This window comes from Apteryx mantelli, chromosome 14 (genome assembly GCF_036417845.1).
Source record: "Apteryx mantelli isolate bAptMan1 chromosome 14, bAptMan1.hap1, whole genome shotgun sequence".
Taxonomy (NCBI): Eukaryota; Metazoa; Chordata; class Aves; order Apterygiformes; family Apterygidae; genus Apteryx; species Apteryx mantelli.
In genome coordinates this window covers 13,277,925-13,300,632 of record NC_089991.1, presented here as the reverse complement: position 1 = coordinate 13,300,632, position 22,708 = coordinate 13,277,925, and the positions used below count along the sequence as shown (strand labels likewise).

General features: G+C 62.1%; 1 protein-coding gene across 1 annotated transcript in view; it reads left to right on the top strand.

Moving 5' to 3' along the window:
- SYNPO (synaptopodin) overlaps nucleotides 1–22,708 on the top strand; it is a 44,274-nt gene that overhangs the window by 9,635 nt on the left and 11,931 nt on the right. The window contains exons 2-3 of the mRNA XM_067304782.1: nucleotides 4,758–4,869; nucleotides 14,683–15,531. Of these exons, the coding sequence (XP_067160883.1) occupies nucleotides 15,063–15,531 (469 nt within the window). The 5' untranslated portion in view covers nucleotides 4,758–4,869; nucleotides 14,683–15,062. The remainder of the gene's footprint in view (nucleotides 1–4,757; nucleotides 4,870–14,682; nucleotides 15,532–22,708) is intronic.

Here is a 22,708-nt window from a genome sequence, read left to right as displayed (position 1 = left end):
GTGCATGTTTTGGCACAGAAATGCACATCCTATTTCCACATGATGGATATGCAAGAAATGTGTTTCCCTGCAGAGAGGGGCTGTGTGTATCCCCGACTGGGGTCGGAGCAGAGCTGGCAGGGGGACGTGTAATGGTGCTGCAGATCCCGGGAATGGGATGTTGGCCAAAGAGAAATACTGCCTGGAGATGGGATGAGCTGGACCAGAATTGTCTTTTGGAAGAAAGCTGGTATGTGGGTGTGTTTGTGCGTGAGGACGTTGGACCGGGGAGTGTGTTGAAACAGAAGGGTTTGATTTTTCATTTGAAATGGCCTTTCTGATCTCTTGGAATATAAAATGAAGCATTGCAAGAAAAAAATAAATTTCAAAATCAGAGCAAACTGTTCCTCTCCACCCCAAAAAATCCCCTTCACAGTCACATTTTTTCTTGCTTTCTTGTTTTTCTGCCTTGACATGAAGCTTCGCCTCCAAGTCTCAAATGTCTCCATGACGCAGCTCTGCCATCCCCAGGCTGCCGTGTTCGGGGGGTTTTGGCACGCGGGGCTCACCCTCGGCACGCACTCGCTCCCGGCGCGCTGGGGATGCGCTCCTCGCCCTGCTGAGGGATGCACGAGCACGTGGGGCTGACTGTAGTCATATCGCCAAATATTTGGAGGAAGAAAGAAACCTCACGGAAGTGACTTAGCTACCTCGATGGTATATGAGCATAAGCAAAATGCGCCTGATGCCGTGGGGAGGTGATGAGCAGCGACAGTGCGCTGTGTCCCAGGAGCGGGCTGGCTCCCTCATGACGTGGCTCGTGGCCAAGCTTCGCCCACTCCACGCTGACTTGCGCTCCCTGGCATGCAGCAGCACCGAAAGGGTGCCCGCACCACGGCCCGCTCGCAGGGGCGATGCCACGGCGCTTCCCTGGGAGATCGTGCCATGACGCCCAACCTGGCAGAGCATCGTTTTTGTGCTGCGGGAAGTTCCTGCGGGCTTTGCTATTGCAGCTGTAAATCAAATGAGCAACTTGTAAGCGGGCCAGTTCTCCAGGGGAATAATATTTCCTAGCCGTGCAATGGTTTATAGGACTCCAGCCCAGACTGTCATCAGCAACGTGACCCCTTTGCTGGTACAGATGAAGACGATGACTACCGGGTGTCCGAGGTGTTAAGCCACGTGCGAGTCTCTGGAATAGTGCTCCTACCTGGCCAATCCCTCCTGTTGTCTCTGGATAAGAGCCAAGAAGGATTTGAATTCATATTTGTATTCCCATGAGGAGGTTAGTTTATCCCCAGCTTCCTACTTTTATTCTTTCTGACGGTATTTGTTTTAATTTGTCCCCAGCGGCGTGTCCGAGCCTCTGGCACGACATGACTCGAGCTATCCCCAGGGCGTGCTATTGCTCCCCCCCCATCGGACACCCCCCTCTCAGCAGCGCTGCCCTCAGAGGGGGGTTACAGCCCTTTTGTCCCCCTGACGGGGGTCCAAGCACCAGCGATGCTCACGGTTGGGGGTGCTGCAAGGCAGGCGGGCAGCAAAGCCGGGCGCGACTGCACTGCTGGTCCCCAGCTGGGTGGGAAGAGGAGAGATGCTCTTCGTCCGGGTCCCTATTTGCCAGCAGACTCGCACTCCTATTATTTTCATCACCAACGGGGAGCTGTGGATTTGAGCTTTGCCAGACTGGGGGAGACGCAGCCTGATTCGTGCGCCTGGCCCCGGGAAGGCTCTCGGCCAGCCGAGTCGGGATGTTGCTCCGTCTCGGCCATTTCCAGCTCCCCGCCCTGCAGGAGCGCGCCGACCCCGGAGCGCCGCAGAGACCCCGCTGATTAGAGACGTTTCACATTCCTCCCTCTGCCAAAGGGATATTTTATCAACTTTTTTTTCCTGCAGACTATTTTCTTTTCATGAAAACATTAAATGGTCTGCGAGATAAGGAGTAGATTTATAGCAGTTCACACCAAAGCAGCCAAGACGCTGGCAAGGAAAAATGCCGTCCCTCCCGCTACCCGCCTTCCCGCGCAAGGTCCCCACCCCAGCCGCTTCCTCTCATTCTCTCCGAACGCTCCTGACTCCCACGACAAGCGGGGCCGTCCCGGCTCTTCCTGCCCCCAGGCCAGGCTGCCAGCGAAGCCGCCGGCAGGCCATGTTGTGGCGGCGGGTCGGGAGAGGTCACGGATGAGGTGCCGGCACGTTCCCGCTGGCTATTGCCATGGGGACTGGGGATGCACATGAGGGGCAGCAGGCAGAGCCCAGGACATGGAGCTGAGGCTGGCGGCCCACGATCCTGCTGCCCGGCGCGATGTGGATCCCACTGCCTGGGGTGATGCAGATCCCGCTGCCTGGGGCAATGTGGATCCCGCTGCCTGGGGCGATGCGGATCCCGCTGCCTGGGGCAATGTGGATCCCACTGCCTGGGGCAATGTGGATCCCGCTGCCCTGGGACGATGCTGATCCCAGCACTCGGGGTGGTGCAGTGGTCCGGCAGCTAGTGGAGCTGGAGCCTGGGTCTGTGCTCTGTGCAGGTCGCCATAGAAAGCCCCCCCCGCCTCAGGCTTCAGGATCCGGGCCGTCCGAAGCTTGCCTACTGTCAGAAATGGTCAGAAAATGGGTCAATGCTAAACGGTGATTCCAGTGTCTTGTCACAAGCCTGGGGGACCGTGGTCCTGCTTGCAGCTGGAGCAGTCTTCAGGGAGCAGGAACTTGCCTTGAAATGGGCAAACCTGGTATTTTCTGCTGAAAATAAAATGCCGATGGCATATGGCGGCCTCTTAACAGTGCCCTCCCGGGGAAGCCAGCTTTCGCCCACCCGGCGCCTGAAAGGAGGAGGCCGGCAGGTCCTGGGCTCAGCACCGAGCCCTCGCGCCGAGGGCACCGAGCTGCAGCCCCGGCCGCCAGGAGAGCTGCAGCTCCCCGGCACGGCCGGGCTGCGGGGCCCGGGCGCCCCAAACCCGGGCGCAGAGCGGCGGGGAGAGCCCTGCGCGGGGGAGGGAGGAAAGCCCCTTCCCCCCCCCCCCCCCCCCCGCCCAGCAAAGCGCCCCTCGTTCGCGTTCTGCCGCCGGGAGCCTGCTCGCCGGGGCAGGCCTCGGGGCTCGCCGGGCCGCAACGTTTAACTTTTACCAATAGCCGCAATAGATTTTCCTAGCCGCCCCCAATCAGCTGGCCCCCGCGCGGCGGTGCTGAACGTTTATGAGCTCTGAAGAGCTATAAAGGCCTTTTACTGGCTGCGTTTTTTATTTCAAATTGGAGTGTGACTGGATAAACACTGGACAAAGTACCAATTTTCCGCGCGCCCCGCATCGCGCGGGCTGCTCGGGCCGGGGCGGCGCTGCAGCGGGGGGGGACGGGGGACACAACACATCCTTTCACCGGCCAAGCTGGGCTGCTTTTGACTGCTTCCCCCACTGCTGGCCCAAATTTCTGAGGGCTGGGGAAGGGGAACCCGTCTCCGGTGTCGTTGCGGATGCCAGGAGGGGGAGGCAGGATTTGCTGCTGGAGAAGGAGAAGGGTTTCCATGCCCCTTTCGGCAGGGTGGAGGCTGGCAGCCCCAAGGCTGAGGATGGAGCGGCCCCAAGCTCAGCTGAAGGGCACCAGTACTGAATTTGGGCAAAACGCGACTCCCCTCTGTCTCAAGACGGGGTGGGCTGGGACCACTGCTTGAGGCTTGCCACAAGGTGATGTCCTCTCCAGTTTGTAGGGTCAAAGCCAACATCTCTGAGGGGAATCAGGCAGCGATGTGCAGTGCCAGGGACCCCGGATGTCCCCGTCCCACGGTGGCCCTTGGGGTGGCCAGCGGGATCTGCAGGGAGAGGTGCCAGCCACCGTCTGTGGTCCGGAGCAGGACATGCTCCTGCCCTGTTTGCAAAAGCGGTGTCACCCGTTGTACTGGCGCCTTGGTGCAGACCAGCCCATCCATCCCCAGGCTGCCCACGTGGGATGGGGCAGGGAAACGTGTGAACAGCACAAGGATGTCCAACACGGAAATTTTCCAGCCTTCCCCCAAGCACCTCCATCCCACAACAAGCTCTGCCCCACGTTGACGCCTTGCTGCCCCGCTGCTCCCCGGGATGCTCTTGCGCTCGCTGGGGCACCACGGGACCGCTTGTGTGCGCCAGTCCTGGGGTCAGCAGGGACGGGACACCCCGCCAGCCACCTCTGCCGCCTTCATCTCGCAGCTCAGCAGTGTGGCCCTGCCATGTCCCCCGTCCCCGTGCCCACGGGAAAGGAGGCAGGAGGGCAAGACGTGAGGGCTGATGGGGATCTCAGACACCCCCTGGATCAGGCGCCAGTGACCTCCCTTCATCGCGGGGGTCTCACAGCATGGCCCTAAAAGGGGGGGCACCCCTTCTGCTTGCCTTGAGTACGGGGGGGGGGGGTACATCTCTGAAGTGGCCATCCTCGGGCAGTGGGGACTTTGTCCCTCTCCTCCTCTTTTGGAGGGAGGAAAAGTAGCACGCAGCTATCTCGGTGAGGCCGAGCAGTTTGCAAGGCTGCCGTTAAAGGTCAAAAGCCACGGAGGGAGGGATGCTGGGCAGAGGGGGCATTGGCTGCCACCTCCAGCCCCCCATCGCGGCCGTGTCCCCCAGAGCCGCGCGCGGGGGCCGCGCTCCCAGCTGCCGGCGAGCGCTGACGAATATAGGTGGTTAATGCCTTCAGCATGTATGAAATACACCATATGCTGGGAAACAAAAGGGGCTCTGTGCTATTAAAGTTTCATTTCCCCCCTCCCCTCCTCCCGCCCCTCTCCCCCCTTTTCCCCCTTCCCTCTGCGGCAGTGGCACGGGCTGCGAGCAGCGGCAGGACGAGGAGAGCTGGGTGCTCGCCGAGCTGCCGGGCGCCGGGCCGGGAAGCGCCGCAGGCAGCCGAGGACGGCGGCGCTCGCAGCAGGTATGGGGCACGGCAAGGGGGAGGAGGGTGCCCGGCCCCTGGGGCTTGGTGGCTGGCTGGAGCACATGGGGAGCAGATGGGGGCATTTCCTTCCCCGCGGGAGAGCAGCAAAGCGCTGAGCGTGGCAGCCCGGGCCCCCCCCCCCCCCCAGGGCGGCTGCCCACCTCGTGCCGCCGCATCGCCGCTCGCTGGAGGTTGCCAGAGCCAGGAGCGATCGCAGCTGGGCAGGGCGATGCTGGCCGGGGCTGATTTCGGCAGCCGCGGGGTTGCGTGGCTGGGAGCAGCATCGCGGGGGCAGGAGGGGCAGGACGTGCAGCCCCAGGACAAGGGTCCCTGCAGGCGCTGCAGTCCCAGCAGCCAAGGACACCGGCGGACGGATGTCGGCTTTCTGTCACTGTCGCTAACAACCTGGCAATGGTCAGCCGATGACAGGGGTTTGACTCCCTCCTCAGTCCCGCGCAGGATGTGGTTCCTCCCTGTGTGCATCCAGCCTGGCCTCAAGCAAGGGTGGATTCGGGCTTTTGAGGAGGGAGCAGCCCTTTTCCCCTGGACCCCTCTCCCATGGTGCCTGCTGGGAGCCACCGGAGAGGGGACGAGCTGCGTCTGCTCCGGGTGTCGGTGCTGGGAAGGGAGAGGAAAAAAAAGGGAGCGCAATGCAGTGCAGGAGGGCTGGAGCCTGCCGCCTGCCATGCCGGCTCCGCGCCCGGGGCAGCCGCGTGGCCCCTCGCGGCACGGCTCTGCCCTACGCGCCCTTCCTCACGCCCCAGCCTGCAGCGGCTCGGAGACACCCGGGGCAGCCGGGTCCTCCGGGCTTGCGGGAATGTCCCTCCTCCCCTCGCCCACGAGAGTCCCAGCTCTGGACGGCTGGACCCCAGGGCCACCCGTGGGACAGGCCGCAGCTCGGTGGGGCTCGGCTCCAGCGGGAGCTTTGCGGGAAGAAAAGCTGCAGGATTCAGCTCCATGCGAGTATGCGGGGCAAGCGCAAGCGCGCTGCCGGCTGCGCTGCGAGTGTCCAGAGGCAGCAGGGAGCCCCTGCTCCCGTGCCGGCACCCTGGGACGGGACACGAGGCGGCTGCGGGCTTCAGCGCCAGCGCCGGGAGAGGCGCCGGGGATGTCGGGGTGCCGAGGCAGGGGAGGGCAGGGTGCCGGGCAGCCCCTGGGGTCAGGTAGGGTGGTGCCGAGAGCCCTGGCACGGAGAGGGGCTGCTGCGCCCCCAGAGCCGTGCCGATCTGCAGGGCTCCTGAAGGGGTTAAGAGAGACGAGGAAAAGCGGAGAAAGAAAACAGAGCATTGGGAGAGACCGGCGCGGCCAGGGGCTGTTTGCACTGGCTCGGATGTGTCCTCGGTGTGTTTATTCCTTCTGCACAAGCGGTTCTGCCAGACCTGGAGCCAGACTGCTGGACACGCACATGCACAGATTGCTCTCTCATGTGCGCGCACACGCACACACGCGCACACACACACACACACCTTTCTGTCTCTCACAGGCACAGCACCATCCTAAAACGCTTCCCGGTTGCCCTCTGCCTGCACAGACACCCCCCCCCCCCCCCCAGCACACACACCTCCCGGCCATCCCCCTCTCTGTTAAAAATCGCGTGGGGGTGGAGGCGCGATGTTTGGTGGCTGTGCCCTGCGTCGCGGGGCCCGTCGGAGGCCAGCCGAGCCGCCTTTCCCGCAGGAGCAGGGTCGCCCGGCTCGGGCCGCCCGGGGCGAGCGGCAGGGCTGCCACCCTGCAGCCTGGCCGCGCTGGGCGAAACGGCAGCTCTTCGCGCGCCGCCTGGCCCCGTCCCCCTGGCGCCGGGCGGGCTCACAGCCCTGGGTGCGCCACGCCGACCGGGACGGGAGCGAACCCTTGTCCCAAGGCCACCGGCCCACGGCGGCGCCGGGGCCAAGGCCCGAGACGGGGTATGTGTTGGGAGCTGGCGGCTTTCCTGGGCTGGAAAGGAAACACTCCCCCCCCCCCCCCCCCCCGGTGAGGCTTTTTGTTTCTCCCAGTCCGTCCCCAAGCACTGCCCACGGGGCTCGGCAGGGCCAGATCCTCCCCTCAGGTGCTGTAAATCCCTGCCTTCTCCGGGAGCACTAAAGGGTCCTTTTCCCTGGAGCTGGCTGTCTCGGACTTGTCTGTGTGCGCATCCGTGCATCCGCTGAGGTCCCCTCCAGTCTGTCCAGGCTCCGAGCCCAGGGCCACGGGATGAGCCCTGGCCAGGGCAGCAGGTCCCCAAGGTGTCTGTCCGCTGAGCCTCGACGCGCCGAGCTCCCCAGCCAGAGCCGATCTGGGGGAAGCTGCTTTGCTGCTCCTAGAAATGTGGCAGCTCCCATCTCCTCCCAGTGCGGGGACGAGGGACCGTATGGAGGGGCGTGGGGGACACCTGCTCACGGCGCTGCTGCTGCCTTTGGATGGCGGCTGTGCTCCTCTGCCAGCCAGGAGCATCAGCATCCCAGGGGCAGGGAGGAGGGCGGCGTCTGGGAAAGCTCTCCTGGACCCCTGGCGTCACCCTGCTGGATGCAGGGGCTGGAGCAGAGAGGGGACCGTCCAGGGCCACGTGGGGAGGACATGCTCCAGCTGTCTGTCATCCCGGCTCCAGCAGCCCTGAATTCACTGAGGTTGTTTAAACTGGCTTTTCAAGCCGCCGTGGGTTTCCCTGCCTTAGTTAATGGGTCGTGTTTTACGTCTGCCATGGGAGGCTGAGCTCCCCGGGGCCAACACGGCTGCGAGATGAGCCTTAATTCCCGCCGCAGGGGGGTTGTTCTGCGCTCCTCACCGAAACGGCTTTCTGTCCCCACCTAGAGAGCGCTGGGAACAGGCAGTGCAGCAAAACCAAGTGGCAAAACCAACCAGATCCCCAACAACCCAGTGCAACTCAACCCCAACTGTGCTCTGCTCATTGCTGCGATGAGTGGGATTTTGTTTAATTAGCTAGCGTTCGTCATCACCCCCCCAGCAAATGTTCGGCAGCATCGCTTGGGAAAGTCGTGAAGGCTCAGTCGTGCCAGGCCTCCCTCCGGCATCTGCTGTCAGATCGCTGCTGAAAAATCTGGGTGTGGGCCTGGCTGTGCCTGCGAGCCGGTGGCTTGGAACCGGGTGCCGCTTCTGCGCAGAGGTACCACGTGCAGCACGTTTGCATCCCGCTGCCCGGGGCAGGCGAGGGGACGTGCGAAGCCTTGGGCTGGAAGCTGGCTGTACCCGTACAGTTCAAAGCCAGCTCACTCTGGCATTGCTTGAATCTTTTGCAGGGAAAGGGAGCACAGCACGGTAGTCCCAGTCTAGCGGGAGCCGTGCTGGGAAGGCCAGACTGCTGGACCCAACCTGGCCTGAGCATCCCTGCGCCGCCTTCCCGCAAGCAGGGCCGGGACCTGAGCTCGGCTCTCTGCCTTTGACCTGAGCGTCCCAAGGGCCGGGAGGGGGAGAGCAATCCCTGCGCGGCTGCAAGGAGCCCCTGTTAGCAAATCAGCCCCAAGCTGCGGGCCGGTTTTACACCAGCAGGGCTGGGTCTCCCCGCCTCCTCTGCCACCGGCTGTACCGTGCGCCGGTGAGTCAGGCTCATCTCTGTCCCTTCCCCTGCCAGGCTGCAGGAGAGCAGGGCTGCGGGTGAAACCTCCCTGTGCGGGGAAGCAAAGCAGCTCCATGCCCGGTGGACTCGCCCTGACAAGCTGGTGGCAGAGCCCGTCCTGCTCGGGTTCAAGCTCTCCGGGCTCCCCATGCTCACCGCAGTCCCTGGCTGTGACGCAGAGGCAACCTTGGGTTTCCTTTCTGCATCCTGTTTCCGCAGCGCTGGGTCACTCCAGGTACGTAGGCACCTTGCTCCCAGAAGCTGCATCTCGGGACTTCAAGGTCTTCTCTCTTTGTCTGTAGCTACCTTTTATGTTTCATTTGAGCCTAGAAAGGCTGAACTGCAATTTCGCCCTCAGCTCCAGCTGATAGTCCCTGTCTCCCCAAGCGGTGGTGGTCCTGGGTGCCTGAGGGCACCCCACACCAGCAGTACCTTGGCCTGAGGTCTCCGGGGCTCAGCAAACCTGGTACTTCATGCCCCAAACCTGCACCGAGAAGCCCCAGGGTAATTTTCACAGCTGAGGTGGGGCTGTGGCTGGCCTCGCATCCAGGAAACACCGGAGATAAAGCCAAAAGTTAGCTCTGTCCTTGCAAGGTCCAAGATAAGCAAAGGGAGGGATAGGCTGGAACCTGCCCTACGTGGCCACTCCTCGTGGCAGCAGTGTGCAGCCTGGGGTCAGGCAAGCCACTGCCCCTCTCGTGCCATGAAGGTGATGGTCTGGATGCACCCACTAGTCCAGGCAGGCCCAAGAGGGAAGACGTGAGGGTAGATGGACCTCTGGACCTAGCCAGAAGGCCTGACTGGGCTCAGTGCAGGTCCGATGAAAGACATTCATGTCAGAGTAGAAAATGCATTTCGGCCTGACCAGCCTTGCCAGCCCAGCCCAGCCCAGGCAGCAGCGTGCTGCCCTCCTGGGAGCCTGTATTTGGGGCTCAGCATCCTTTCTCCAGCCCCATCCTCCACCCCAGCCATTTCTCAGCCTCCTCAGCGCTTGGGAGCGGAAAGGTGAGTTGCGCAGGGCATCGCCTTTCCTCTTTTCTGAACGGCATCCTTGAGGCAGAGGGACAAGCCAGGGGCCTGTGGGAAGATGGAGAAGTATGGCAGCAGTGTGAGGAGCTGTAAACCAGCCCCTGCAGCCAGTGTCCAGTCCCTGCTTTTGGCGTGGGGTGGAGGAGGGAGGGGAAAGCATGGTTCAGGCGCCCAAGATGCCCCTACGCTCCCTCCTGCTGTTGCCTTGCATTGGTTCCTCCGCTTCATCAGAAAACGTCCTTTAGCGCTGACGAGGCCACGCCAAGCAGCCCCCGGGCCCTCCACGGGCTTTGCTCCCTGCCTGTCCTGCCCGGCTGCTTCTCCCAGCTGCTGCAGGCAGGGCCGTGCCGAGGGCGCACCGTGGCGTGGGCACCCACCGCCGGGGCTGGCTGCCCGCGTCCCCCCGGGCCGCCGGTGCGCTGCGGGCCACGAGGGTTGCACGGGGACAGGCGTGCTGGAATGTTGTTTTTTCCACCCCAGTTTCCTCCAAGGCTGTAAATCAATGCTGCGAGAGGCTTTTGTTTTCCCAAGTGCGCAGCAAACTGCCGAGGCCGGCCCTGCCCCGGCACGGTGACTGGAGGGAGCGAGGGCGATGCCAAGGAAAGCAGGGCAGCGCCGCCAGCCCTTGCCCGCAGCCTTCGGCCTCTGCCTCGCCAGGAGGAGCTGGGGCAGGGCAGAGGGAGCCCCGTCGCCCCCCTAGAGCGGTGGTGGGGATTTGCCGCATCGCCGGAGCACCCTGGCATCTCCTCTCCTCTTGCTGCTGGAGCGGTCCTGCTGTCCCGCAGAGGGTGTCGGGGTGCTCGCCGGTGACATGGAGCTGGTGTGACCAGGGTGACAAGGGCCTGCCGATGGGGTCCTCTATCTAGAAAGGGGGACGGGACTGGGAGCAGCGCACTGGCAGGGTTCGCAGCGCCTCTCTGCAGCAGACGGCTCATCAGCAAGTGTCGGCAAGGTCCCCAGGGAGCTGGGAGCGTGATATTGGGTTGCAACAGATGTGAGAGTGGCCAGGCACAGGGTGGCCCAGGCTCGGCTCCAAATGCCGCTCGGTGACAGCTACACCGCAGTGGCATCTCCCGTGTCAGCTGCGGAGGCAGCTCCCTTAAAGAAACATGGGTCCTCTCGGGGGGTGCCACCGGCGCCCCACGGGGACACGTCCGAACAAGGTGCTCACCTGCGCGGCCCCACAGCGGGGGAGCGCTGTGGGATCCCAGCTGCTCCCCAAAGCCTCGGAGACACCTGGCTGCAGGCACCACACAAACCCGGCTGCCTTCAGCACCCTTCCTTTTTGGCCGTTGGCTGGTGCCAGCTCGTTCACGTGTGCAAAACGGGCACGGCCAGAGCACGGCAGGAACCGTGCAGGGCCGGGATCCAGACCTCACTGCCATTTCGGCGCCTCTCGCTTTAACCCCAGCCCCTCCTGTGCACCCAAACAGCCGCGGCCTCGAGGGGTCCTGGCTGGGGACGCTGCCTCCCCGCCTGGGGCTGCCTTGGGGGCAGAGGAGCCTCCTGGCGCTCCAGGATCGGCTGTGAGAGGTGGCAGGAGCAGCTCCCAGTGCCTCTGCCCGGGCTGGGCTTGGGAATTCACGGTGCTGGGGCTTTCGGCGACGGTGCGGGACGCGCTGCCTGGAGGCTCTGCCAAGTTCCCCTCCTGGGACATTCAGTTGCTGGCACACCAAAGGTGCAAAAATCCCCCAGGGTATGTGTTGCGACTGGTCTATTTTGGAAAGGGAAGGAGCCGATCTTGTGACTGGAGCTGGGGACTGAAAGTCTGGACAGCAGGATGCTTTCTGAGTGACAGCAGCCCGCTGCGTGACCTTGGGGAAACCCAAGAGCCCCCGTCCTCACCGGCGCGCTGCCCTCCAAGCCGGCCGCCGTGCAGCGCCCGCGGCGAGGTTTCACACCCCTTCGCTCCCCACCTCCCCTTCCACCTCCCTGCCCACGCTCCCATTTAAGGACACTGGAAACCAAGTGGAGGGCAGCGATGTGTCCGCACAGACACGGGAACTGAGGGCAGAGCCTGGGCTCGGGTGCAAGTCGCCCTGCTTCAGCTTCCACCCCGCGGCCACCTCCTGGCTGGTTCAGCCACGCTCCCAGACGCCGGCCTGGGCTGCTCCCCATTTGGCCGCGGCCGTGCCTCTCTGGCTCTCTGTCCTCTCTGGCTCTGAGAGGACCAGCCCAGGTCCCCTCTGCGGCCACCACGGTCCCTGCAGGCACGTCCCAGCTGCGGGCTTCGGTGCTGGGGGGCAGTGGGGGAACCGTGGGCAGATGGAGATGTGAGGAAGGTTTTCTGCAGGCTCCGGCTCCCCAAGATTGGCAGCCTGAATGCCTGCAAAGCCTGCCAAAAATATTTGTGTGGGAGGTGGAAAGTTAACTTTAGTTTCGCTTTTTCAAGGTGGGGGGGGCAATGGCAGGTTGTGAAAAAGGCAGGCGAGAGGTGGGGGGGGAGATTTGCTGTATATCAGACACAGGTGAGTAGGCAGGGAAAGACAGCAGAGAGCAAAAGGTCTTCCTGCCACCAGATTTCAGCACTTGGTGAATTTAGGTCTTTTTTTTTTTATTTATTTCCCCTCCTCCCTCCCTTGGCACCGCTTTGCAGCGTGCACATTTCTTAGAAACGCTACGGGCTCTTCTTGTAGGGACTCGCTGCGGCACGCTGCTGCCGGGCAGCGCAAGGTGCCTCCCCGCAGCCAGCCCGGTGCCGGGGGCAGCTCCTGCCCTGCTGAGGGACCCGCGGGGACCCAGCGCTTCTCAAAACTCCTGCTGACTTCGGGTGCGAGCTCGGCGTCAGCATCCGACTCGAGCCGGCCGCTCGGAGCATCCCTTGCTCCCCAGTTTGGGGCTTTGCCCCGAGCGAGGCAGCTTCGCCCCGGGGCCGCGTGACTGCGCGATGGGGCGGCGTGGGCAGCCGCAGCTCCGGCAAGCCCTGCTCCTCCTCAGATGTCCACAGGAGAGGTTTGCCCGGGGATCCCCGCGGATGTGGACACTCCATCCCTGGGAGAGGCGACGCTGTAAAACACTGCTCCAAAAAAGAAAGAGGGAGGCTTGGAAGGAAGATTTTTTCAAAGCGATACGGGCTCTCCCAGCAACCATCAAAGCAGCGATGGTGTAGGAGGGGAGGGCACGGATCATCCCCGTACCGCCTGTCGGAGTCATGGCACCCAGGAGACCTTCTCCCAAAGGATGCTGGGTGCAGGGATGGGAGCGGGCGGACGGGGTTGCACCGGCAGAGTGGCTCAAAGAGGAAAGCTTCTGACCCAGGCTGTGCGCGCGGTTATTTTAGGAAACTTTCTCTTTGTCCTCGTTTGAGATAAGCCAGCTCCGACAACTTGGCAGGTTTCTAAGGAAAGATGTAGGTGGATTCTCGCAACTATCGGGGCTCTGAATTATATAAAGAGCAGGGCGAGAGTCTTTTTTTAGTGAGAAACACTGAAATGTGTCCCCCAAAAATCTCTTTGCAAATCTGTGTTGAATAATTGCAGGCAGCACAAAGCAGGAGGAAGGATCTCAGACATGGCAGAAGATTTCCTTCAGGCACTTTCAGAAAGGCAGTGTTTCGTTTGGGAAATGCCCGGGTGTCTGCCTGACATCCTCGCAGCAGAGCTTTCAAAGTCTGCTCTCAGAATGGCCTGCCTTTATTCCTAATGAGAAATTTCTAACTAAGAACAGGAAAGTTTACGTGGACAAACTGAGCGATCCTCAAACGAAATTGCAGAAGATGTGACAGGCTGAATTAAACATGCTGCGTTAACCTGAAGCAATTTCCTCTCATTTCACTGAAAAATCTTGCAAAAATTTCGGGTGGTTTTTGGGGTCAAGCCAAACCCTTTCTTCCCAGTCTGTGAGGCAGCTGTTATGCTGGCAAACCCATCACAGGCCATTGGCGACGAGCTGCTCAGCCCACGGGCTCTGTGGAGCAGGGAGTCCGGGGTCTGACACCCCCCAGCAAGAGTCGGGGCGGACAGCGGGGCCACGCGGGCCGCAGTAGTGGTGAAAACAGCAGCAGCCCCGCAGGCTGGGTGACGCTCCGCTGAGAACAAGCCTTGCAATGACACAGCAGATGAGCAGGACTCGGCTTTGCTCTGCCGAGTGGCTCCGGAGGACTCATTGCACAGGAATTTCCCCGTTACATGCACTGTAACCCATATCCTGCCCTGCGAGCGATGATATATCCCTCTCCTATCGGATACCTTTCCTCTTGGCTGGGCTGTTGGGCGCATTCATCATTCGACAGTATTTGTGCTCAGCAGAAGGCGAGGGAAGTGCCTCTGCCTGCGCTTGTCCCGAAGCCGCGTGAGTCACTCCGTGGTTGAGCACAGCCTCGCTTTGTTAGCTGGATGCCCCGCGTTTTGCTCCCAGGAGGATGGAGGTGGGAGCCAGGGCTCCTGCTAACCTCGAGCAAACAAACACCAGTCCAGGCAGGGGCTGCTTTGCAAAACCAGTCTGTTGACTGGTGGAGCTCCTCTGGAGACCTTCGCAGCGTGGGAAATAAGCCTCGCTACCCAAAGGCTCCCACCTTTTCAATAGCACCCCACGCCGTGCCAGCGTTGGCCTCCAAACCGGGGCTGTGCCTCCATGGCCACCTCCGTGCCGCTAAAGCGAACCGAGCCGGGGACTGTGCTCTGGGCCCGGGTCCAACGCCTGGGGCGAGGACGGGCAGGCGAGGGCATCCGGGCAGTGCGGCAGGGCGTCCCCGCGGTCCCTCCCAGCTGCATCCCCCCCTCGCCGGCACGGCACGGGGATTTTCCCGCGCGGGGAGGGCAGCGCCGCCTCGCCAGAATGCGAGGAATTTCCCGCAGGCTTGAGTCATCCGGCGAGTCCTGCCGGGAGCCGCGCCGTCTCCCCGCCGCGGCCCGCGGGAGGTGAATGTGGTGAGCGACGGCGCGAAGGCAAGCCCCGGCGAGGGAGAGCAGCGAGCCCTGGGGCCGTGCGGCACCGGGAGCGCGGCAGCGACGCTGCCCCTCGCCCGGGGGGTCGCCCTGCAGCACCCCGCCTCGTTCCCCGCGCGGCCGCCGCTGCGTGGGGGCTGCCCGGCCGAGGCGGGGGATTTCCAGAGGAGCTGCCGGAGAGCGCTTGCCTCTCGCGGGGCCCTTTCTTGCAGTTTGATGAGTGGCGGGGACTGGACTTGCTCGCATCAGGCTGGGACCCAGGGAACTGTTTCTGGCTCAGGCTGGAGTAAACCAGCGCGTGCCCAAACAGTCCCAGCGCTCATGCTCTCCCTTCCCTTTGCTCAGGTTCCTGGAAGCTGCTCCATCTGCCCCTGTGTTTCTGGAAAAGAGAAATCCCTGGAAAACGCTCTTTGGTGACGTAGCCCCGGTCAGATCTTCCACAGAGAGAGCGGCAGAGGAAGGCCCTGAGCGCGCCGCCACGTCCTGGTGACGCCTCTGTGACGGGAGCCTGGCTGCGCGGCCCCACGGCAGCGCGCCGAATCCTGCCTCCGGGAGCCACCCAGGGCTGATGAGGAAAGATCAGCTCCCGCACGTTTTCCCTTTCGGACAGTGGGTGCGCTCCTAGGGACGGTTCCGGAGAGAAGCCGGCCCTCAGGTTATGAGGAGCAGGCTGTCTCTTGGGAGCTGCTGAGCATCATCCCCAAGAGACTGAAGAAACGGGCAAGATGCTTAAGGCAACGCGGCGGCAACCGTGTCTCCAGACTCAGCCTGGCTGCGCTGCACCCGGCAAAGCCAGTCAAAATTCATGTGCCTATGGGACCACCAAGGCGGATGCAGGAGAAGGAAGTGGCTGCTCGCAGGAGGGAGGGAAGAGGGGAGAGCAAAGGTGCCAGCAGCTCAGGAAGGTTTCCCCTTTCCACCCGGTAGAGCAGGAAGAAAAGGTTGAGCCGTCAGGCGGAAAAATGAGCGAGCGCTCCCAGCAGGCGCCGGGCGGACTCAATGGAGACGTGCTGGGCCTCAGGCTTGACGGCAGCGGTCCGGCATCAGCGGCTGAGCCGGCGCCTCTGAGAAACTGCCCCAGCTCAGAGCTGCCCCCCACTGCAGCCAGCCCCACAGCTGACCCAAGCCAAGAGTGGAAAGTGGTGAAGATCAAGCGAGTCCTGGTCTCTCCCATCTGCCAGCCGAGGAAAGCAGGTAAGCAAACACTGCTGCTTCCCTGCCCCTACGCTGTGAAACCCTTCTGTGCTCCCCAGTGTCATGGAGCTGGGGTTTGCCGTCGCTCAGCCCTGCCAGCGGTGGGAAAGCCCAGCTCTTCCCAGGGCAGGAGCAGGCAGGACTGCTGGGATGGCCCTACACCCTGTCTGCCTGCTTGGAGGGCCCGGTCTCCCGGCCAAGCCACTGGGACTTTTTCAGTTTGAGATGATCTCTGTGGCCTTAAAAATAAGGAAGAATGTGTGGCTTTTCTCAGGAGGGAGGTGGGAAGCCAGTGAGCGGGTTCCCGCGCTCTCCAAGACCTTTGCTGAACTGCGGCCGGGCACGGCCCGGGCAAGGACTTCCTGGCCCTGGCAGTGGCAGCACGACCCGCTCTCCACGGCCTCGGGGCCCTGCGGGACCCTTGCTGGGGCTGCCAAGCAGGGGGTGAGCAGGGCCCACTTGTGGCACACTTTTGGGGACACCGGCACCAGTCAGGGGAGGGGCTGGCTGAGGTGTCCTGCCGGCAGAAGGGTTGAGCCAGCGTGGATGCTTTCATCATTTGGCTTCAAGCCACCTCTATTTCAAGCCTTTGTATAAGAATTAAGCACTTTATTTCAGGCTGGCTGTTTCCTGCAGTGCTCCTTGACGCTGCCTTGTTTCAGAGCCCTGTTTTGCAGCTAGGACGGCCTTTCTTTTCGGTCTGTGACTGTCCTTTGGACCCCCTGACAGAAATACAGCCACTCATCCAGGGTTACAGCAGCTGCTCCGGCACCCACGCAGCCCCAGCCCCCCTCTCCAGCCCCAGCCCCGCTCAGGCACCCATGGGAGATGCTCCCGCAGAATTAGACCCACCCTTTTCCAGGCATTGGAGCCATTTTTAAACCCCACTTCCACCACTCTTTCTATTTTGTTCCTGCTCAGCTGTTATCTCAGATGCCAAATATTGCTAAAGCAGATATGTCACTGCCTTCTGATGGAAATGAGCTATCGGATGTTATTGCTTTACCTCGAGCATGGGTTTCCCAGAGCAATCCCTGAGTCCAGGGAGGGATGGGATGGGCAGGTGAGCAGGGCGGTGCTGTCTTCAGCTGGAGGTGCTGGAAATGAACCTGGTTTCCAGAATCTGTCCTCTGAAAATCTGTCCTTTTGGGATGTCTCACATGTCAAACATCCTCAAAACCAGCAGCCCTTCAGACGAGGGCTTGCTGATGGAAATCTCAGACACGCTCTTTGGATAAATGCTGCTCTAGCAGCTTCTCTGTCTGTACAGTCATTGTGTTTTAGGGCCCGGCAAGCAAACCGGACAGATCCAAATACTCTTCCCATTTCTCACCATTCTCTATTGAGGATGGTAGATTTGCAGCAGGAAAGGTCAGGGCTGTCTGTATCCGGGCTCAGCATTTTCCTAGCCTGCACCACAATCCAGCAGTTCTGCTGCCAGCCTGGAATTTTAAAGTAACTGAACAGGTTTGTTGGAAAGAGTTTGTCTGTCCTGTTTCCTCCTCCTCCAAGTGAGATCACCACCAGCCGCTGCCTGTGTGACTGTCAGACTTTCCAGAACTGCTGTGCAGGATGTCGCAGAGGGTCCTGAGTGCTGGGAGCAGGACCAGGGCCTTGCTGCCCGACTAGCATCACGCAGGGGGTGGCCCGAAGGCAAGGAGCCAGGCTGTAGCATCCCCGAAGCAGCGCAGACCTGCCAGGCAGGATCTGCAACCTGAGTGGTTCCTGGGTGCCACTTTGGTCCCCTTCCAGCAGCCCAAGGCCAGGCTGTCTCCTTACAAATATCTGCCACAGCAGTCTGGGCTGTTTGGCACCTCTCGGGGCAGGCTCAGGAGCATGAGGAGCCCAGGGTGCAGGCACCGGCTGGGTGATGCAGGAGGCAGGACCGGTTTCTGCGTCTGGTGTGCAAATAGACGGAAGGTTTTGCTCCCTGGGGGCTGCCAAGCCAGTGCCAGTCTCCCTCAAAAACCAGAAAAGCACAAAAAAGCAAATACTGGCAGGAAGAAAGGAAATTAGAAAGGCAAAAAATAAAGCCAAGAGATCATCCTGTGGTGAGGACAGGCTCAGGAAGAGCAGAGTGGTAAGGCAAAGCCGATCCCACCGGCGGGAGGTACGTAAGCGGGAAGTGAGGAGCCGCAGAGCCTTTGTGTGGGGTCCGGCCAGCCCCGCTGGCTGGAGCGGTCTCCCAGCCCCGTGGCCATCATGTTGGAGCGCTCACCGGCACCTGAATCTCAGTCTCAGCCTCTCCCTGCTGCGCTCCTGGCCTAAAGGCCAGCGCATCCTCATGGAGGTGGAGGGTAGCGTTAGCTCCCCTGGGAAGTAACCCACCGTCCCCTCTCCTTGAGCGGGGCCCAAGAGCTGTGGTCTTCGCTTCACCGGGAGCAGGAGCCCCCTCGCAGAGGGGTTTCAGTGCTCTTCCCAGGGAGGTGTGCAGGGGGGTGACATCAATGCTGGATTTTTTCCCAGCTCCAAGTGTCCCAACTTTTTAGGTCCTGGGAAAATCATCTGCAGTGGGAGGCCCTGCATCCCCCCGTGCCTGAAAGGTAACATGCTGCAGGCCCCCAGCAGGGCTGGGAGGAGGCAGGTGCACAGGGCTGGGGTGAACGGGATGCCCCGGGCTGGGGTAAGGGGGATGTGGAGGGGATGCACGGCACTGGGGTAAGGGGGAAGGGGATGCATGGCACTGGGGTAAGGGGGATGCACAGGGCAGGGGGGAGGGGGATGCACAGGGCTGGGGGGAGGGGGATGCACAGGGCAGGGGTAAGTGGGATGAGCAGGGCAGGGGTAAGGGGGACAGCCCCGTGTTGCTGCCACCTCTGCGGAGGGCTGCGGTGGATCCATCTGGAGACAGGGAGCAGCGGGGCAGATGCGGTGGGGGACCCGGGGGCGGCGGCAGGGCTGCCCGTACCGTCGGGGGGGTCATCCGGTCCTGTCCGGTCCCGTGCCCCCAGGCCCTCCCGTCCGGTCCCGGGCCGGGCCGGGCCGTGTCCCCGGGCCGTGTCCCCGGGCCGTGTCCCCGTGCCCTGTCCCCGTGCCCTGTCCCCCGGGCCGGGCCGGGCCCGGGCAGCCCCGCGGCACCCCCGGGCCGCACCGCATCCCCGCGGCCGCGGCCCCCTGTCCCGGCCCGGCCCCCGCCCGCCGCCCCCCCGGCCCGCTCCGAGGGCGGAGCTGCCGCAACTTTCCTGCCCGCCGCCTCCTCCCCCGGTGCAGTCGGGCTGCGAGGGGCGGCGGCGCCACCGGCACCGGCACCGGCACCGGCACCGCGGGTAGGGCCGGCGCTCGGGGCTCGGGGCCCGGGAGGCAGCGGCGGCCCCGGGGCGGGGGCGCAGGGGCTGGGGGTGCAGCGGGGCGAGGGGCCGGAGGGAGCGGGGGGCCTGGGGGCGCCGGTGCCGGGACCAGGGGGTGCGGAGGCGGCGGGGGCTGCGGGGGCTGCAGGGGCTGGGGGAGCGGGGGCTGGACGCGTGGAGGGGCGGGGGGTGTCCGAGGGGGCGGCTGGGGGTGCAGGAGGGGGCAGGAAACGGGGTGCACAGCGGTGCAGGGGCAGGGGCTGTACGGGGGTGCGCACCGGGAGCTCCCCCTGGGCAAAGGGCAGGGTGAGCCAGTCTGTGCACGGACCACCGCAGGGGAAGAGGGCTGAGCTGCTTTTGTGCGTCTCTAAGTGAGCCGGGCCCCTGTCTGTGCTCCCTCTGCCCACCCCGTGGGCCTGGCGTGGTGCTGAGCCGTGGGAGGCAGCGGGGGGCGAGGTGGGGATCCACACCAGGGCTTTGGCAGGGTCACATCTCCCAGCCCTGCAGAGCTTCTTCCCAGGCTGCATGTCCCCTGTCCCCCTGCATGTCCCTCCCTGGGGATGGATCTCCTCCCAGCAGGGCTCCTCGTGGTCATGCCATCTCACGCTGGAGACATAAGGTCTGTCCCTCTGGATTGGCAGCCAGCGGGATCTGTTACAGATTGTACAAGGGACATTCAAAGGCACCATTTCGTCCCCATCCCCTCCCCGCTCTGTCCATCCGTCAGGAACAAGAGCCAGATGACCTTCTCATGCAAGGCCATCTCCTCCCTGCCCACAGGACCGGCCAGACGGGGCTGTTACCTGGGCTCTGTAGCCAGGGATCCATCACGGGGCGTCTCTGTGCTCTGAAGGGTGCGGGGAAGACTGGGATTCCCCTGCGGGGCTGCCGTTGAGGGCGGCTGGGCGCCCCAGTACCTGGCCTTGCCGTTGGGACAGGCCATGTGCGTGGTGTTGGGCTGGGGCTGCCGCCCGTTCTGCTCCACCGAGGGCTGACGTCGGGGCATCCTGAAGGAGGTCTGCTCTGCCCCAGCCTCCTTTAACGGAGCTAAAAGGTTTTTTCTGACAGGCTGGGGGAAGGAGCCGGCTCTGTTTTTGTGGTGGCAGCAGCCTCTTCTCCCCCCAAGTGGATATAAGCAGGGCTTGGACTCTCTGCTGCATCCCCTTGGTGTCCTCCGAGGGGAGAAGCAGCTCGGCTTGCCCCGGGGAAGCAGGCGCTGGCTGAGACAGGGACAGCCAACTCCTGTAAAAGAGCAAAAATCCCCAGTCCCTTCTCCTCATCCCACTGCTTTATCGCCTTTTTTGCTTTTTTCCCTCATGTGGGAGACGGGTGCTTCAAGGCTTGCAGTTCGGTAACAGGATCGGGGCGAGTTTGTCGAGGCGCTGAGGGCCGGGGCAGGGCTGCGAGCCGGGAGGAGCGCGGGGCTGCCTGGGCAGCGGCTGCGGGGAGGCAAACGGCTCCAAATCCAGCAAAGCCCTTGCAAACTGAGCGCAGGGAAAACTTGCAAGCGAATCAAATTTTATTGCTGTGCCAGATTTTGTCACTGGCAAAGGCACCAGTGAGGAGAGGCCCGGCGCGGTGAGTCCTGCCAGGAAGAGGAGCTTGGTTCCCACAGAGCAGCACTTGCCACTCGAGCGGGGGCTTGTGGGGGCCGTAGGGCCAGCATGTGTAAAAGCTTGTATCTGGTGTAAAGGAGGGTTGGAAGCTGGGAACGAGGCAGCAAATTGTTGTATTTATAGCCGTGCATTTTAATTGCATCTGTTTCGAGCTAGACTGTCTGTCTGTACTGCCCTTCTTGTTTTCCCAGCAGCAGATTATTTGGGATAACTCTGGGAGCTGGAGGGAAGAGAGAACTTCAATGTGTGCAAGTTTGTGCGCATTGCAAAAAATCTCGCACAGCTGTAGCTGAGGCAAAAGGCCAGTTGGCTTCCCTGCCAAAAAACCTGCTTACATTTCCTCAGGGTCCAAAGCTCTCAACATTTGGGTGAAAACACTGAATTCCGCCCCCCCCACCCCCACCCATCACCACCCTGGGTGTAGATGTGATTTAGGGCCGGCTCCGACCCCGGGCGAGGTGCTTTTTACCCAGCTGACCTGCGGAGAGCTGACTCAGGGTCTCCCTGCCACAGGTTGCAAATGCTGTCACGGGATCGCTCGGGCGCTTTAGGAAACATCGCGGATGCAAAGTGCAGAGCAGTCATGGTGCTCGGGAGTGGGATTCATGTTGCTGGGACACGGCGCAGGTGATCCTGCCAGCTGCAGCTCTCTCCCCCTAATCTCATCCCGAATCCCCGCCCGGAAGGAGAGCGAGGGAGGTTAGCGGAGGCGAGCCTGCCACGGGGGTGAGCCCTGCCGCCCTCCCCCGGAGCATCTGGGCACATCTGGACAGAGCCGTGCGGGAGCCTGTCTGGGGAGAGCTGCTGCTCCGCAGGCCTGCCTGTGGGAGCTGCGAGGAGGCTCGGCGCAGGCACTCGGAAATGCTTGTGCGCGTCCCTCTCTAGAGGCGGGTTTTCTCTTAATTCTGTTTTTTGCCGGAGAATTGCATAGCGAGGGAGGGGGCATCCGTTCAGCTGTGCCCTGCCCTGGGGGAGGGCGAGAGATGCCGTTTGGGCTGACCCCGGACAGCAGCCTGACGAACGTTCAAAATCTGGAAAAGCATCTGTGCGTTACGGATGGCAGCTGCTTTTCTATTGTTGAAGGTGGATTTTGAGTTTCCCCCAAATTCTCGTCCGTGCTGCGCCAGCCCTCGGCTCTGTGGGGCCAGTCAGGCTGTTCTGCCTCCTGAGCCTCCTTCATTCACCCGCCTCGGACCAGCCGCCTGTGAGGGGGATTGCAACCTTTGGATGGCCGTACTTCCAAACCAGTAGCAGGCTGCAGATGGAGATCCTGAATCAAAGTATTTGAAGTCACGTGCCAGCTCTGGAGCCTGAGATTTCACGTGTCCGGTCCCAGCCCGTCAGCCCCATCCGGAGACTCCATTAACCGTTAGCATTAACGTTCTCATGGGACTTTTCACCATCATGCCTGGTGCTAGCAACCACCCAGACTGCAAGGTGACAACTTCCAAGTCACTATTTTCTTCCCAAGATTTCTGCAGAATTCTCTGATTTTGTGCTTATCCACAGCACAGCTGAGCTGAGTATGTTGCACTTTGGCCCGGGAGCTGTTCTTTGCTGGGGTTTCCCATTGCAAACCATCAGCTGGCCTGAACGGACGTGCTGTGACATCCTGGCTATCTCAAAACCGGCAGCTTCAACTGAATCTGTTGAACTGGTTGGCTCAGAGAGGCCTGGGGTATCTCCCCTCCCTGCAATTTGGGGCCAGATCCTGATCTGGTCCAGCTGAGAGCAAGGCTCTGGAGGTCAGTGTCAGGGTAGGACAGGCTGCAGGCAGTGTCTGATACATCTTTCACCGTTTTTTGGAGTCTCATGGTGAGTCCAGCCTTGCTGCATGTATTTTAGATGCTCTCCAGCAGCCCTGTGCAAGGGGACCTGTCCTCTGCATGGAAACCTGAGCCAGAAGGAATTTTGTTTGTCAGTTGGCTGTGAGAGGAGAGCAACAAACATGCCTTTCGTCACCCTCATCATCCTCACCCTGGAGGGGAGCACGCTGTACTTGTTGCAGGAAGGTTAACTGACAGCTTGGTAAGAAGCTGTTAAGCCCGGCACTTCGGGGATGTTGCTGGAAGTCATTCCTGGGGCAACTGGAAACCCAAGGAGCGAGTGCCTATATAAATATATAGACAGAGAGCTATAGGTTCCTCTTTCTTAAGATGAAGTGCAAAGGCAGGCCAGGCAGTGAGCTGGAGGGAGATTTGGATTTTGGAGCCCTTCCCAGTAAATCTCTGCTATTTCAGGGGGTGTAGCAGAACGGCGACGCCACTGCCTGCC